The sequence below is a fragment of the Maniola jurtina genome, chromosome 15 (genome assembly GCF_905333055.1).
Source record: "Maniola jurtina chromosome 15, ilManJurt1.1, whole genome shotgun sequence".
Classification (NCBI taxonomy): Eukaryota; Metazoa; Arthropoda; class Insecta; order Lepidoptera; family Nymphalidae; genus Maniola; species Maniola jurtina.
In genome coordinates, this window is record NC_060043.1 from 9,232,045 (window position 1) to 9,249,825 (window position 17,781).

Here is a 17,781-nt window from a genome sequence, read left to right on the forward strand (position 1 = left end):
TATACAAGTATGGACCCTGTCTGTGCCGGTGCTCGCCGACAGACGCACGGCACCCCCTTAGAGCGCTTTCCAGTCGGTTTTAACAAAAAAAATACTCCAAAAAGGCAGAGCACGCCGCCAGCTAACACCAACACAGACAGAGTCCCTGTCAACCTTTGTTGGTCTTTTTTTTTTTCTCGTCTGGCTTTGGGCTTTACATAGATTTTGTTGGTCTATGCAATCGATTATTATCTATATTTTCGTTTCCTGTAAGCTAGAATCCAGAGACAAGTAGGCACTTATATCTACATATCCGCTTCCGCGACGAATGAGCGCAACAAAGTTACAAGGCGCAAACTTTTAAATGTTAGGCAAGTCATTCTTATTTTCTTAATAAACACACTAGTTTTTCCAGCAAAATTTTTTGAGATCCTATTTGACTTTCTCAGAATCCTTTTGGATGAAAGATACGAATATTTAGGTAGTATTATAGCATTTCAGGCTATTCGAGGTTCCCTGCATCGATCGTGAGGATGCTGGAGAGCGTTGACATAATTTTATGTCAACCGTATGTTTGTCTCTCGTCTGGCTTTACAAAGATTAGCCAATGTCAAGTTTGTAGTTATTTGTAACAAGTTAGTTAAACTATACAAGTATGGACCCCGTCTGTGCCGGCGCTCGCCGACACACGCACAGCACCCCCTTAGAGCGCTTTCCAGTCAGTTTTAACAAAAAAAAAAGCACTCCAAAAAGGCAGAGCACGCCCGCCAGCTAACAGCATCACAGACGAAATGTCCCAACCGTATGTCAAATTTGTAAGAAATCGGTCAAGTACAAGTCGGATTCGTACACGAAGGGTTCCGTACCATCGTACAAGAAATACCACTATAATTTTTTTTAATATTTTCATAGCAGTCATTTTGAAATTTTTATTATTTGATGTTTGCCGGCAATAGCACTATACAATACACATTCTGTGAAAATTTAAACTGTCTACCTATTACGGTTCACTAGATACAGCCCGTTAACAGACGGACGAGGGTCCTGACCTTCTACCATTAATCTCATAATGAAAGGAAATTATCAAAAAGCAATCCTTTTTAAGGGATCAATGTGGTGGACTCCTAGATCTTCCAGCATTATTAATTAATTTAACATCCAGGGAAAATTAAACAAAAACAAATAGGTATAAAGTTATAAATTATATTTTCTTATATAGACGTTTACGTTCAAACTTAAAATAAGATAATTTTGTTTGACGTGAATTACGAGGATTATATGCACATTTGTGTGATCCACTATTGTTTTCAGTACAATTTTTGCGCAGAATAGTATAAGTATTAGAAGAACGACAAGAGGATAACATATCAGAATCATACAATCTATTATGAACACTTTCTTGCGATAGTGTCCAAGTTTCAACTTCTTTTGAAGGTGTTAAGTTAATAACAGAATCATTATTATTATCAAACACGTTAGTGGTTTCAAATGTTACAAAATCATTTTGTGTACAGTCTTTATAACCTTGAGTAGTGGTATCTTCAGCATTTTGATTTTCTGATATATAAGTTGGCGAATATGTACTCGTATTATCGTCATTATCTTCATAAAATCTAGGCGGGCTCATTGTAATTTTGTCTTTATCCACCTTATTCATACATTCTAGTAGAGTCTTAGGATTTAATATTGTCTGATTTATATTATAATCATCATCAGGTGAAAGTGTTTTCAGAACTTCTTCTACTGTATCGTGCTCAATATTAATATCACTTTCAGATATTGAATAGTCTTTGATTTGTTTATTATCATCGTTCTGTGGTTGAATTTCACAATGTTTTGCATAAGCAGCTTCTGCATTCATGTTATCCCGTTGCGCTATCCAGTTTTGGGATGCAGTGTTGTGTTGTTGCGTCATAATTTTTTGAGATCCAGTATTATTATTTTCAACTATAAGTGACTGAGGTAGAGGAATTTGAATCTTATCGATGTCCCTGATTTTACATTTTCTAGTATTCTTGGCCATTATGAGTGTTGTACTATTATCAGAACTTTCACATTTATTTATTTTTGTTTCAAATTTATTATTAGTACTGCTTGGTTTTTGCCTGAAAAACATAAAAAACTTATTATACCTACTTAATCATCTTTTGTTCAGATAGACCAATGAGATAGTTAAATTGGTAACTAACATTTTAAAAGTATTGCTGTATTTTTGCAATATATCCTTGACAGAAACATTAATTGATTTATCTTTAGAGAGCATCGTATCTTTATCATCATGAGCGTTATTCACATCTGGCATTGTTTCGTTACAGTCAGAAATCGATTCGATATTTTTTATCTTATCCAGTGTTATATTTGCTTTCTTAGACAAATTAGGGTTGTTTAAGAAAGCAAAGCGTTTGTCTGGTGTATTTTCAGGTTTTAGTTTTTGATCATAAAAATAATTATCACTGAATGTTGATGAATTGGTCGTATTATCATCACAATATTCTGGCGGTGGTGGTATAATTTTATCACTGCTTTGATTTATGTCATAGTCAAATGTAGGATTTAACTGACTTAACTTATCCCTAAGTGTCCGTATTTGTTGACTTTCTTCTTCAATATTTTGACCAATGTTAAAATGAAATGATTCACTTTCTGTAGAATAATTTTGAATCTGTTTATTTAGACTTCGCGTTTTTTCTTTAATTTCGCAATCATTTTCGCTAGTAGCTTTTTCCAACAAGTTGTCTCGCCGGGCTATTGCTTTTTGCAATACGTTATTCTCTTTTGCAACCGTTAGTGACTGGTGTGAAGGTGCATTATCTCTGTCAATGATTTTATGTTTTCTGCTACTCTTGGCTATATTTGGATTTTGGCTATCACAACTTGAACCTCTATAAAATTTTTGTATTTCGTAAATACTATTGTTTTGCCTGAAACAGGAAAGCGTGTGAAGTTTAATTTTTAATTGTTCATAATATTCAATGTGCATATTCAATAGAAAGAGTAAATATCTAAATCTTTAAAGGGAGTTTATAAACTGCACTAAATCCAAATGGTCATAGGTTCAAATCCTACTCGACCAGTTGAAGAGGAAAAGGAATAAAAGTCATCAATTTATTTATCTATCTATATACATAAAAGAACAAACTGACCGACATATCATCGTAGTCCAACTCAAACTGTTGAAAGTAAGAACTTAAGATTTGCATGGACGTTATTTCTAGAATGTAGACTCCCACTTAACTATTTTCAGAAATCGATCCGTGCGAAGCCAGGGCAGGTCAGCTAGGGTTTATATACGAGTAAAGAACCTAGGTATAACATCATTTTCAAAATAAAGCTCATAACTAACCTTTTGATAGTATTTCCGTATTTCTGCAATCCATCCATAACAGATGTGTTTTCTTTATTATCTCTAGAGATTATGTCTTTATTACAATATTTATCGTCATTTTGTAACGGTAAACTATTTTCAAAATTATTCATTTTCAAATAACTTCCCTTCAAATCTTTATTGGATTTAATAGTTTGAACGAAATTGGAATTCCTTTTTACTTCATCAGACATACAAGGATTCAATTGAAGCCTTTTGTATGTTGAATTTTGGAGCGTTGTAATTTTATTGCAACTATCCTTGTCTGAAATTTCAAAGTCAGCAGCCCCCCTCGTAAATATTTTTGGATTTTCATTATACTTAGTATTAGTATCAACTTCATTTGATTTAGGCGATAGCTTGTCTCTTTTATAAACTATCTCAGTAATATCAAAATCTACTTTGAGATTACTTATAATCTGGACTTTTTGTTTACGAGAATTTTCAGTACAAATATTAAACTTCTCAGTTTGCCCGAACGAGTATGTATTAATTTTCTCAATGTTTTCTTCCGAAGTCGGCATTTCAGAAGTGTTTGATTCGGAATAATGATAATTATTATTATCTCCGTGAGTGTGAAAATTATTTGGATTTTCAAGAATGAGTTCTTTTTCATCAAAACTTGGTGGATTATTTAATGGCACAGTTATTTGCACTTCATTCTTATTAAAAGAGATAGGCAATTCATTAGACGGTGTGGCGTTAAACCTTGGCAACAAGTTAGTTACTGAATATTTCTTATTTTCGTTTTGTCGTTTTTCCATAACCATTTGATTAGTATTTTTGAGTATTATTTCTTTCGAGTTCTGTTCTTGGAGCTCGGATGGTTCAGCAAATTTATTTGTAGCCTGGTTACAGGGCATAATTTTTAAACACTGGCGTGGTGTAAGATTTGTTGAACTTCGTAAATTTATTTCATTCTGCTGTATTGGTGAATTGAAACTTACGCTAGTTTCTTTCTCTGCGTTAAATTGAAGCTGGTTTTCTTCACTATCGATAGAGTTACGTATCTGATCACTACTATTGGTTTTATTTTCACAAATTTGTGATTCATCTATCGTTAAGTCTACTGAGTCTTTTGGGTTTTCATAAAATTGATCTACTTTCGCGTCAAGGTGATGATTCTTTTCATACATTACGACAGAGTTCATACTTTGATCATTATTATCGGTTTCTGTTTTAGAATTTTGTAATGATTCCGATTCATCTTTTGTTAAGTCTGTCGAGTCTGTTGGACTTATACCCTTAACTTTTGTATTTGAAGTGTCTACCATATTCACTAGAATCGGGTTTTTAATCTCAATTTTATTTTGTGCTTGCTGCAAATATTTTTCTATTTGTGATTTTACTGTTTCAGAAAATCCAGTTCCACTTTCTATTTTTGTCGTATAACTGTTGTCTTTTGAATCTTTTTTTTCCAACATTTCTAGAAAGGTGTAATTATTTTTTGTATTTAACTTTCGACGAATCGCCGATGTATGCATGTTTTTATATGATTCAGCTTGTCTTTTGTAGTTATATTTAACAGGATCACTTTTATGGAAATTAGCGAATTGATTTTGCTTTGATGGTTTAGGTTCTGCTTTTAATCCTACAGAATTAATAGGTTTCCTATATTTTATTTCATCCTCTATTTCACCCAAAATTCCCTCAATTTCTTGCTCATCTATATCTAAATTTTCCATTTCAAAATCTTCCGAAAAAGCATTTTCAAGTGATTGATTTTCATATTGATCATCTTTTACATGATTGAGTGATATTGTTGTGACAATTTTTTCATTTAAAGGTAAATTTGTTTTTGTTAAATTTTGCAAGTTGTTAGATATATCAGATTTTGTGGTAAAGCCCACTTTAATTTCATCTGAACTTTTTTCTAAAGACTCTTTGAGGGACTTTAATGTATTCATCAATTTATTATCCCTTTTTCTTTTTTCCTTACACTGGATTATGTCGTTCTCATTAAAAAGCTTCCTTTTTCGCTGTTTGAAAACATCAGTTATAGTTGTTTGGTGCATGTGATGAGGATTTTCCAAAGTTTCATGTATTGAGATGTTATTATCAGTTACATTTATTTCAGGTAAAGGATTTATATCCACGAACGTATATTCGCACTTTTCATCAATGCCAACTGTAACCAAAAATGATTTCGTATTAATCATAAATGAATTGGAGAAAAAAAATAGTTTCTAACAAGCTTAAATGAATTGGAGAAAAAAATAAAAAATATCAAGTTACCTAAAGTTGAACTGATGCAGTGAGCGAACACTTTGTGTTCATCAGTATGTTTCCTGGTTATCTCAAACGCCATGCTTCCGTCGTAAACGCTTATTAGATCAGATTCCCTGTAATAATATAATTTCATTGTATTACTATAATTTAATTGTTCACATTAGGTGGGTTTTTTAATTTTTGAATATTTTGGGGTAAACGTAGAGTAAATGAATCTTTATGAAGGACATAACTAGTTTTTTTTAAAACACTATTCATACTTTTTAATATAGTAGCTTAAGTTAGGTACTTAGGGATAATGTAGCATTCCAATGGTGAAAGATTTTTTGAAATCGGTCAAGTAGTTTTGAGTTTATCCGTTACAAACACATAAATACAAAACTTTCCTCTTTATACTAATATTAGTGTAGAAGACAATGCAGCACCAAATATTTTCTTTCAATAAGTAGCTATATCTACTTCACCAGCTGTGACACAAATATAGCTAGGTACTACAGTGTAGTGTTCCTTATTTTAGGGAAAAGATACAATTAAAACGACGTTAAAGATCACGGGCGGCCCTCATTGAAATCAACCAACTACAAGAGCTGGTGTCGGCAATAAATATTGCATATCGAACTTTAGAAAAAGATCTAGAAGATTTAGAGCTTCGTAGAGCGTCGTCTCTATCACTCATATTATGTATATGACTTTGGTCTTTATTTTGTGTTATTTTATTTTAGTAAAGATTTTTCAAAATAGGGTAGTATTGAAAGAATAAATAATTATGAGAGTTTTTTATAACAATATGCAAAAATAAAAAATAGCAATAATGTTTCGCAATAAGTTTGATTAGGATTTAGTAGCCGTAGATATCTGTTGCGGGAGACTTTTCTAATTGTATGAAAGTAGGTAGTAATTCTGTCCCTTAAAAAGACAGTGGGTACTTACTTGAAGGCTTTGAAGTATAGAAGATAGTTTTCCGAGTCTCCCACGACAACATAACTCTTATGATTGGCACCGGCCGTCAAGTTTTCCATATTTTCAGCTAAGTGCGCCTGATTCATTAATAATAGTTGAATGCGCACAATCCTCTCACTGACGGGCGTCATAGTTAGATTGTATTTTGGGAGCAAACTTATTTGTTTTCTGAGTAAATTACCAGCGGGAGGACCTTTGTTCATTATCTGGAAAGTTGGATAGAAGCGTTAAGTTACGGAACTCCATGATATTAGGTAGGTACACAAGGAAGCTTAACTCCCTATCTCATCAAAAGCCAAAACAGACAAATCTGTGTCTAACAACTTACAATACAATGTGCAGGATACGATATGCACGGCCCATTTCGCCCACTATTAAAGAAGCAAGAAAAGCAAGCAATACACACCACCAACACGCAAATCTTCTAGAACACAATTACTTTGCAATTGTGTATTGTGGAGTCTACATCTCGTGAGGATGCTCCGGTATCGGAGTTGAGTGTGTTCTAAAAGATTTGTGTGGTGTTGAGTGTTGTTTGTGTGTATTGCTTGTATAGATAAAGACTTGGATAGTGACATAATAAGAATCAAAAAGTTCCCACAGGATTTTTGAAAACCTGAATCTACGTGGACGAAGTCGCGGGCATCAGCTACCTAGTTGTTAGTAAAAAGTATTAAGTATCAAAAAAATAATAGATTTATGAAGATCATGGATTTAAAAAGATTGGGATGGTAGTGGAAAAAGTGCCTTTGTACTTTAGTAAAGAAATGTACAATTTATCCTCAAACAACGAACTAGGTAATCTCTTAAAATCTAGATTCTAGATTAGGTAGGTCAAAGATTTCCCAGTCACATTTCACTCGTGCCTTGACACTTTTATATGACTATCATGTTGCTCATACGAAAGCACATACCAAATCACATTCTGCGTTTTCACCACACCTTTACATTCTTGCGGCACGTAACGTAAACAGGCCAAGTGCGAGTTGGGCTCGCATGCGAACGGTTCCGTAAGGTTCCGTACCATCGTACAAGAAATAACACTTTTCAATTTTGTTATGTGATGTAACCACAAATTCACGGTTTTCGGATTTTTCCCTGTATTATATATTTACGTAGGTACTAACTAACCTGCAAAGCTGTTGCCTGATCATAGACTCAAATGTTCCTTTATTCTTTGGCCTAATAGCAAGAAGGTGCTGAGTGTATGATTTTTTTTGACGACTTGGTAAAATATACTAGCAAAGAAGAAAGAAGAAGTACATATATAATGAAGAAAAAGATAGTGAAGAAAAACATCGTGAGGAAATCTACATGTCTTAGAGTTCTCAATAATGTTCTCAAAGGTGTGTAAAATCTGCCAATCCGCATAGCGTGATAGACTATGGCCAAACCCTTCTCGAGGAGACACGTGCTCAGTAGTGGGCCAGCGATAGGTTGATCATGATGATGATGAAATAAGAATCCTACATACCCTCTCCAAATCTCTGGGATGACTTTCCTCCAAGACCATAAAGTTGGTTTTCCCAGCAGATGCAAGCAGAGTGCTGTAAGTTGGTCCTATTCCCTTCAGTTGTCGACACACATAAGGCGAATTCTCCCATAGATGAGCGGATATGCATTTTGCTAATACCAATGAGTTCAGAATTGTCGAGTAGAATTTTGGGTTTTGAGAAATTAAATTGGGCCGAGTCACGTATGAAACCAAACCTGTAGAAAGATATTCCATGGATAAATGTGATCATACATGTTATAAACTTCGCGAATCGTGATAATGAAACCCGTAATGAATTTTAGCGAGAATTTATATGATCATAGCTAGTGATAAATACAGGATGTAACCAGAACGCTAGCAAAAATGAAGACAAGTTATAGTACTGATGATTACTGATAGTATACCATTAATAAACTACGAAAAAAATTCTGTATTTTTTAAAAGTTCACAATATTATATTGCAAATAAAACAGCTGACTGACGCTAGAGGTTAGCGAACGTTCCGTAAATAGGTCACTCGAAATCAATGCCGCGACGTAGGTGGGGCATTGACTCGAGATTTGCACGCTATACAACGCGGGTTTGAAAAATACTAAATCACTAAAACTACAAGATAAGGTTATTGACATTGAATTGTATTATGGTAGTATAACAATAACACTAAGTATTTGGTAGGTACCCAAAAAATAAACTGACATTTGCAAACCCTGTCGGCGACTCTCATGATTTTCATAGCTTCTTGGTTGAGTGAAGGATCTGGGATGGGCAGGCAACCTAGGACGGCTTGGATGACGCTGGAAGGGATGGTGAAAGTAAATCAGGTATAGGTATATGAATTTTGACGACCCTGGCGTAATAGTAAGCGCTGAGATCTCGGGTTCGATGCCCGGCAGGGGCTAGAATTTTATTATTTCTCTGGTCTGGTCTGGTGGGAGGCTTTGACCGTGGCTAGTGACCACCCTACCAGCAAAGCCGTGCCGTCAAGCGATTTAGCGTTCCGGTACGATGCCGTTTTGAACCCAAAGGTGTGTGGGTTTATTAAAATGTGATCTTCATTTAATTAATTTGCCTAAAAAAATTTAAAAGTCAGGGGCAAAAAAAGGAAAAATGCGCGCAGAATAACGCTTGAACAATATATCGTATTGAAATGTTATTAAGAGCCCCATACCTATTGTCGCTAATTCTTATGTACTTACACATTTCTAAACTATCTAAGATAATCCATCCATTTCATTCAGAGAAGAGATCCATGCCATAAAGTGAGCCGGCGATGGTTCGAGATGTGATTATGAGAGAGCTAGAGAATTAGAGGTGTACTGGTCGCATGCAGATGCACTAAAAATCACTGAACAACAAAACTTGTAAAAAAAAAATCTTCGAAAATGCGGAAGAATAATTATTGTCTGTTAGTTGCTTCTATAAAATATCGTCTCTGCCCTCACATAGTCGTGTAATTGACGAAGATGATTTAAGCATTTCCGCATGATGAGCATACATAATCTGCGGCATTTTTCTGATCATTTTGCCATTTACTGCCTATGATAATGTATGATGTCTCGTTTACAACCCGATTAAATTAATTTTCGCAGCTGCGAACGGATTTTTATGCATGGACTGATGGCATTTTTAAGTGGCCATAAATTCACCACCCACCCTTTGAATAATTTTTGAAGACGCTTTACTTATTTATAGGAATATTTTGAAGGCATCGCAGTTTTGGTAAAAATGTTAACAGTCACCTTTTACACTTTTCTCCGATCTATTTATTTGATGGATAAGAACCAAAATGTCCCTAGAAATGCTAATTAGAAGTGTAGAAGGAAGTTTCGAAATGAATGAAAACAGCAACATTAGTTGGAGTTTCTAAAACATTTAAATCTAGTTATCAATTTGGACTAAAGAAACAAGTTTAGTGGTGAATACGGAGCTTTCGCCGCAAAGTGCCGCGCGGAAGCAGCGCTTTGGCCGCGGTGCTCTGTTAATCCATATATATTTCGATCGATGAACTGATGCGCGGCTGTTGCGCTAGTCGCGTGTTTTTTAGGGTTCCGTACCTCAAAAGAAAAACGGAACCCGTATAGGATAACGTTGTTGTCTGTCTATCTCTCTATCTGTCTGTCTTTCTTCCAAATTAGTCCTGCCTTTCGCTTACAATCCATTAGATACGGTAACATCTAAATGTTTGCCAACCCTATAAAGGTAATCTTACCAGCTGAGTTTCATCTGGCGGCTGTTGATCTTGCCCTTCATCGGGAAGCGTATGGTGGCGGCGGCGCTGTTCCTGTTGAGCGCGTTGAGACAGCGCCGCTCGTCCACGCGCAGATGCATATCCGCCAGTTCGTGACTCTCACATACCAGCCATAACAGGCGCTCGAGACCCTCCGTGCCATCTAACTGTATCCGATGTACCAAATGCATGCTATTTTAAGTTGTCATTCGTATTCTACTCGTATTTCGACTAAATATTTTTTTTTAACATTTATTTCTGTGATTTGTTATTCCTACAAAATTATCATTTTTATATTTTAGGCTTTGTGAGTACCTAATGTCTGTGTGTTTCGCATGACCACGCTTCTTTACCTTGCTTGCACTCACTGCACTGCACGTGCAGTTTAAAGGGAAGTAATTTTTTGGAACATTTTGTCACGAATTAATTTACAGACATATGAGAGTATCTGTACCTTTCCTATAAATTGATATTATCTATTGACTCTCACGTAAAACATTTTGCATGCAGTTCTAAATATTCTATAGAAGTTGGAATCATAAAAAGATTTCCATGCGCATCTATTACAAGGATTTTAAATAAAACGGTAAAAGTGCCTAACAAAATAAATACGATACCTTCATAATAAGCTTCATAGTCTCCAAATCTAGGTAGTAGAGCGACATCAACCGTCCAGCTTCCGTCGACTCTATACAACTAAGTTCGTCCATTGTAATTAGCCCGGCGCTGGCTAGGCCGTTCATTGCTCTTACACAAAGCTCTGAAAGGTAGAGGTTCCTGGTACAGTTTTTCATACAAATAGTGGGCAAACATGTAGGCAGAACAATCCATGAACATTTACACTTTACGGCATCAGAGGAAACTGCTAAGAGTTAATGCAATCCATCCATCCATCAGCCTGTATGCGTCCACTGCTGGACATAGGCCTTTCCAAGAGCGCGCCACCAAACACGGTCCTCCGCCTTCCTCATCCACCCGCTCCCCGCCACCTTCTTCAGGTCATCGGTCCAGCGGGCAGGAGGTCGTCCCACACTGCGCTTACCGGTACGCGGTCTCCACTCCAGAACACGTCTGCCCCATCGGCCGTCGGTTCTGCGACAGACATGACCTGCCCATTGCCACTTCAGCTTGCTAATCCTTTGAGCTATGTCGGTCGCTTTTGTTCTTCTGCGAATTTCCTCGTTCCGGATTTTATCCCTGAGTGTGATACCCAACATAGCTCGCTCCATAGCGCGCTGAGCGACCTTTAGTTTGTGGACGAGGCCAACTGTCAGTGTCCACGTTTCTGCTCCATACGTCATCACAGGTAGGACGCACTGATTGAAGACCTTAGTCTTAAGGCTTTGCGGTATCGACGATTCGAAGACCTGACGTAGCTTTGAAAATGCTGCCCAGCCTAGCTGAATTCTTCTGTCAGCCTCCTTGTCGAAGTTGTTCCTGCCGAGTTGTATAATCTGGCCGAGGTAGTTATATTCTTGAACAACTTCGATGCTAACATTCCCGACGGTGACGGGTCTTGAGATAGCGTGCTCGTTAAACATTACTTTCGTTTTGTCTATGTTCATCTCAAGACCTACTCGTCTGGAAGAACAGCTAAGCTCGATCAGCATTTCCTCAAGTTCCTGCAGCGATTCAGCCAATAGAACTATGTCGTCCGCAAATCGCAAGTGTGAGATATTTTCGCCATTCACGTTTATGCCTCGACCTTTCCAATCCAATTCCTTAAACACGTCTTCTAGGGCACAGGTGAAAAGTTTTGGGGATATTACATCTCCCTGCCTCACACCTCTTCGTATAGGGATTGGATTGGTTTGTTGGTCTTGGACTTGGACGGACATGGTGGCGGAGTCATACAAACATCTCAACACTTGGATATAATGCCAGTCGACTTGGCATCGCTGCAATGAATCCAGAACAGCCCAGGTCTCGATGCAATGCCGTCTTTTAATGATGAAAAAGTTTTAGCCATGTTCCTATACCCCCCTTCCCTATAAGTACTTAAGTAAGGAAGTAGTTACGCCAATAATACAACCATACAACGGATGGGGCTTGAACTGTTAGAATTTCGAATCGAATATCCTATAAATTCCCAGCCTATTCCTTGATTTTTAAGTCAACTTTTACGCTCCGGCGACCCGTGCTCTAGGAGTTATCTCAGTGAAACGATTTACTTAAAGTACATTTATTAGTAAGTATATCATAATGTAATTAATATCACCACTACATCCTTAGAATATACACCTGACTACATCATTGTATTGCAAATTCAGCAATTGATAGTCGGAAAAGTACAAAAGTACCCAATTTGAACAAATGATTTATTTAGCTTTTGATTTTGATTCTAGATATCTAGCTAATGACTGGCTCATTTTATTTGCATATAATATTATTACATCAACAGTTATCTACGAAATTCGATGAATTTGTTTAATACCGTATACAGTAGGATGAGTGGCGTCACATTCCTATGGCCAAGGTAGTTGCGAGTGATGTTCGCGCTGCACAATGAACATGCGCGGCACTCATTAGGTGCATCAATGACATTTCCAGCGTTTATGGCCAAAGGGCATGCAATAGGGAGGTGATTAAGAATATCAAAAGTCACGCTAGGTATAAGCGGAGAGCGATTTTGTCGATGATAGCAAATTATTTATATTGAATGAGGTATTTTTTTTCTCTCTCATCTGGCTTTACAAAGACTAGCCAATGTCAAGTTTGTAGTTATTTGTAACAAGTTAGTTAAACTATACAAGTATGGACCCCGTCTGTGCCGGCGCTCGCCGACATACTTGAATGAGGTAATTACATTCAATTATTCTCTTAAGTATCCAAAAATACACAAAAATACGTTGTTTTTTGCCAATTAATAACGTCGTTAAGTATACCTAACCTATCGGCAAATAACGTAGATTGGTTATAACGAGTACTTATTATTAATTTTGGCCATTAACTGTCAAAATACTATAACGAATACACAGACGGACACACTTTATTTCGAATTTATAAGATGCAAGGTGGATTGTTTTCTCTGCGCCAGAAAGTCTTCATGGATAATAATTATGATCAGTAGTTACGATGTAGTGGATAATTGAAATTGTATTTAGAATGGTAGTAATTAAGTTATGTCGCGTTTTCTTTTAATCTTGCGCCTTTGTGTGTAAACTGCAACGGCGCGGTGTAACGTGTGCTCAAGACCCATCCATCACGATCCGGAACGTACCTACTTAGCAAGGTCGTTGGAATCATGGTAGTTTTTCATAGCGTTTCTAATTTAACTACCTTCATAAAATCCGATTACAAAATACTGCTAAAGGGAGTTCTGGTATGCCTTAAATTTTTTTTTTAAAGAATATTAGCCATGTTAAATGACTAATATTCCCCTTTCCTCTCCAACTAAGCGTCAGGCTTGTGCTAGGAGTAGGTACGACAATAGTGCAACGGGCGGGGTTTGAACCGTCGACCTTTCGGTTTTCAGTCCACTCCTTTACCGGTTGAGCTATTGAGGCTCTAATATTATGTCTAAGATTTAACCTCTTGAAACGTCTATTGCCATAAAAAATTATAACTAGGTAGTTAGATAGGTAGCAGTGGCGTGCACGGTTTTTGAAGCCTGCGTAGGCCTTTATTCATGTAGGACAACTTGTGCCTATAGTGATAGCTAAAGTAGGCTAAATGTCTATTTATTAGCATTACAACTAACTAGGGTAAGCAGTGCTTTTATGGCTCTATAATTTGTATGCCACTGATGGGTAGTTCTAGTAGTTAAGTACTTATTTTATTTTTCAACTACAAAAAGCATCTCAGCTTCGCTCTTTTCGTGGGAATTCTTTTATTTTCTGGGTTAAAAAGTAGTACTTAGGTACTTGCAAGCCATGCCCATACTAAATAGATGATGCCTGCGACTTCATCCACGCGGATTTAGGTTTTTTATAAATCCCGTGGGGACTCTATGACTTTCCGGGACAAAAAGCCTATGTCCGCCCTCGGGACGCAAGCTGGCTCTGTATTAAATTTCGTCAAAATCGGTTAAAAGGATGGGCCTTGAAATGCTATTATATCAGTCAGTGGTAATAACCCTGCTGAAACAATGTTACGGTATAAATTATAAAACAAACACGATTAAACTTGATTATCTCGATTAAACTATAATACCTACCTCAGGATGAAGTTTTAATCAGAGGCATAATATATTAGTTAGAGTAGTTATTAAGTATGGAGTAGGTAGTTTAATGATGGATTAATCAAACTGTCAGCAAGTCATTGTTTTACAGAAAAACCAGTTCAACATCAGAAAAATCAGTTCAGTCAAAATCAGTTAAACGGGCCGTGAAAAGAAAACAGACAGACAAACATATTTCACACTAGAGGATGCTCGCGACTTCGTCCTCGTGGATGTAGGTTTTGAAGATCCCGTGGGAACTGTTTGGTTTTCCGGGATAAAAAGTAATCTATATCCGTCCCCGGGATAGAAGCTAACTGTGTACCAAATTTCGTCAGAATCGGTTAAACTATTGGGCCGTGAAAAGGTAGCAGACAAACAGACAGATACACTTTCGCATTTATAATATTAGGCACTTAATATGGAAAGGATTGAGTTTTTTGCATGGTGGAATGGAAACCTACCTTATCAATCGATTTAGAATAATAAATAATGAGTAAACCCTGACCAAAATTGTCAGGAAAACGCTAAATTGCTCTATTGAAAAGCCTGTTTAAATAAATAATTCGAGTTGTTAATGATTATCTTAAAGAATATAAAATAATATACCTTCTATCTTCTTAGAGATGAGCTCTGCGGGGGCAGCGGGCGGTAGACTGAGGTATCTCTTCGGATCACGTGCAGCCCTCACGCTGAAGAAGGTGGAGTTAACCCATTGCACACATTGAGCTACGTCACCCACTGTACCCAGGGCAGCTTCACTATTCAAGTTCTCTGCTAAACGCTTGTGCAAGTAGCTCTGCAACGCCTCGCAGCCTCCTACTAAAGCTTGATAGCGCGTCTGTGGGATTGTTTAGAGAGTATAATTCCTTGGTTAGTTCAATGTTGGATTTGATAGAAAAAAATACTTTGATAAAAACTATATATTACAGCTGCCGGTCGTCTTTTAAATTCAACAAGTGTAAATTAAAAATTTCCATCACCCCCGACCAGTGAAGGTTACAGTAACTAGAAAAGAGCTGATAACTTTCAAAAACTTGGAGTTTTCCAAACATTTTCCAAAACATCATTTTTAAATAAATAATAATGTATATCTAGGCAACGTCCATCTTGACAGCTTGACATTTGTCAATTGACTTAATATTAAGAACCTAACGGTTATGTAACCTTCGTTTCTACAAGAAAACTAGAAAAGAGCTGATAACTCTTAAACGGCTGAACCAATTTTTTAGGATTATAGCTAAGAACACTCTCGATCAAGCCACCTTTCAAACAAAAAAAACTAAATTAAAATCGGTTCATTCGTTTAGGCGCTACGATGCCACAGACAGATACACAGATACACAGATACACAGATACACAGACACACAGATACACAGATACACACGTCAAACTTATAACACCCCTCTTTTTTGGTCGGGGGTTAAAAAAACATTTTTGACTCGTTTGATTTGTGTTTGACATCCTACCTGTTACCTACGTAACGTATTCCGTAGCTATATTCAGTAAATTTATTTTTTGTTGCATTGCTTTTTTATACGAGTTATACGTTTAATAAAATACATTTCTTGTTCATAATCATGGTGTCAAAGGAAGAAAAGAAAGCAAAGAAGGAGGCAAAAAAGTTGGAGAAACTAAGAGCCGAAGCGGAGCTACGAAAAAGGCTCAAGCGAGAAGAACTCGAACGTGAAATAGCAATCCAAGCACGAAAGCGCGGTGATCTAGACAAAAGTTGGCGCAACTTGATGCTCAAAATAAAAGAGCCTGTTTTCAGACAGGAGATTCAAGTTATGAGCCATGTTTTCGAAAGAACCTACGACAAAAAAGATTACTTAATTAAATATACAATGCAGTTGATGGATACAGCTGATGATCAGTTTCAAAGAACCGTGGCTAGTTTTTGTGAAACAATAGATACAATGATCAATAAGTTTCTTTCGGAGATGGAACAGCTGTCGAAACTCAACGACCTTAGAAAATCTAGACTTCTTAAGGCGGGGGAAGATGAAGCAGCTCGAATTACAGCAGACCACAATACAGCTGAGACGCATCTTCAACTTTTACTCTACCATGGACACACAACTGCAGATACATTAGCTTGGACAACTAGAGGTGAAAACTTAGTGAAAGAAGACGAAGATCGTAGTAAATATGCGAGTGAACAAGACAATTTACGCTCCTACCTCGAAAATATTTACAGCCTCATGTGGGAAGAATATAAAGCAGTCCTCAAAGGTTATATTACTGAAACCTCCGATAATCTAAAGAGAGTTCGAAGATTGCGCCGAAAAGAAAACTTGATGGCTGACATTATCGCATCGCAAGCTAAAAAGTTAGCTAATAGTGACGGATTACTCAAACGTCTGCGAACAGAATTAGCGGCATACGAATCTGGTACGAAGCAAGCAGTTTTCCGAGATCGCCGTAATCGCCATCGAGCTGCGTGTTTTCGTCTGAAGAAAGCTATGTTGGATGGATGCTCTACTGATGCAAAACAAATGGCAAAATTAGTTCGGATGTCAGACGATACAATTGAATGGCTCGAATCGGCTAATAAACAATGTGAGAAGATATTACGAATGGCTGCTCTTTGCCGGAAATTTGAAACGCAACGGGAAAAGATTATGCCGTTCGGTTCAAATGAGCCACCTTTACCAACGCAAACTAAAGTTAGCTTACGGCACCAGCAATCGACTGATTCGTTAGTCGTCAATGCTATTGCATCTACTGGGGGTCTCACCAGGCTATGGCAGAAAATATCTAAAGCTGACTTATCCAGGAGGGCGTTAATTCGAGAAAAAATGTTATTAGAAGAGGAGAACGCACTAATAATTCAAAAGATACAAGAGTATAAAGAGAACAACATAACTCCACACACAAAGAAATGCATGTGCAATACGAATTCGAAAACTAGTGTATCTCATCCAGTAGCTATCGATGGTGTATTAGAAGTCACCAAATACCGTTAGTTTGTCATGGTAAAAAATAATTTTGTATAATTTATACTTACCTATTTAAAATATTATTTGGCATTATAAATTCAATATGAAATTATTTGTTTCCTTATTGAAGTTTCCTTTTTTCTTTTAATTCACTATAGACAAGCGCTTGACGATCACACCTGATGGAAAATGATGATGTGGCCTAAGATGGGACACGTTCACCTAGAAGATGCCTTTACATTCTTGTTTTAAAGATACCCGGACTGTAATTGTCCTGGGAGTCGAATTTCATAATTTTATGTATTTTGTCATATTACGATTTACGACAGTGTCAGCATGAACGTAGGTATATGATGTAATGACAAAAGACATATAGCACAAGGCGCAAACGATGCCATTTTGACCTTACCTACTTCTAAAGGTTTG

At 36.8% G+C, this 17,781-nt stretch overlaps 2 protein-coding genes across 2 annotated transcripts in view; one reads left to right on the plus strand and one right to left on the minus strand.

Annotated features, from left to right (window-relative positions):
* Positions 1-1,180: 1,180 nt before the first annotated feature.
* LOC123872333 (probable ATP-dependent DNA helicase HFM1) overlaps positions 1,181-17,781 on the minus strand; it is a 43,417-nt gene continuing 26,816 nt past the window's right edge. Inside the window, exons 13-22 of the mRNA XM_045916547.1 lie at positions 15,023-15,254; positions 10,872-11,014; positions 10,237-10,421; positions 8,724-8,821; positions 8,007-8,242; positions 6,503-6,738; positions 5,579-5,685; positions 3,323-5,471; positions 2,169-2,900; positions 1,181-2,084 (exon numbers count right to left, since the gene is read on the minus strand). Coding sequence (XP_045772503.1) covers positions 1,181-2,084; positions 2,169-2,900; positions 3,323-5,471; positions 5,579-5,685; positions 6,503-6,738; positions 8,007-8,242; positions 8,724-8,821; positions 10,237-10,421; positions 10,872-11,014; positions 15,023-15,254 — 5,022 coding nt within the window. The remainder of the gene's footprint in view (positions 2,085-2,168; positions 2,901-3,322; positions 5,472-5,578; positions 5,686-6,502; positions 6,739-8,006; positions 8,243-8,723; positions 8,822-10,236; positions 10,422-10,871; positions 11,015-15,022; positions 15,255-17,781) is intronic.
* On the plus strand, positions 15,884-17,408 carry LOC123872345 (dynein regulatory complex subunit 2-like). Its single transcript, XM_045916566.1, has one exon. It carries the CDS (start codon positions 15,994-15,996, stop codon positions 17,380-17,382), a length of 1,389 nt encoding a protein of 462 aa, XP_045772522.1. The 5' UTR covers positions 15,884-15,993; the 3' UTR covers positions 17,383-17,408.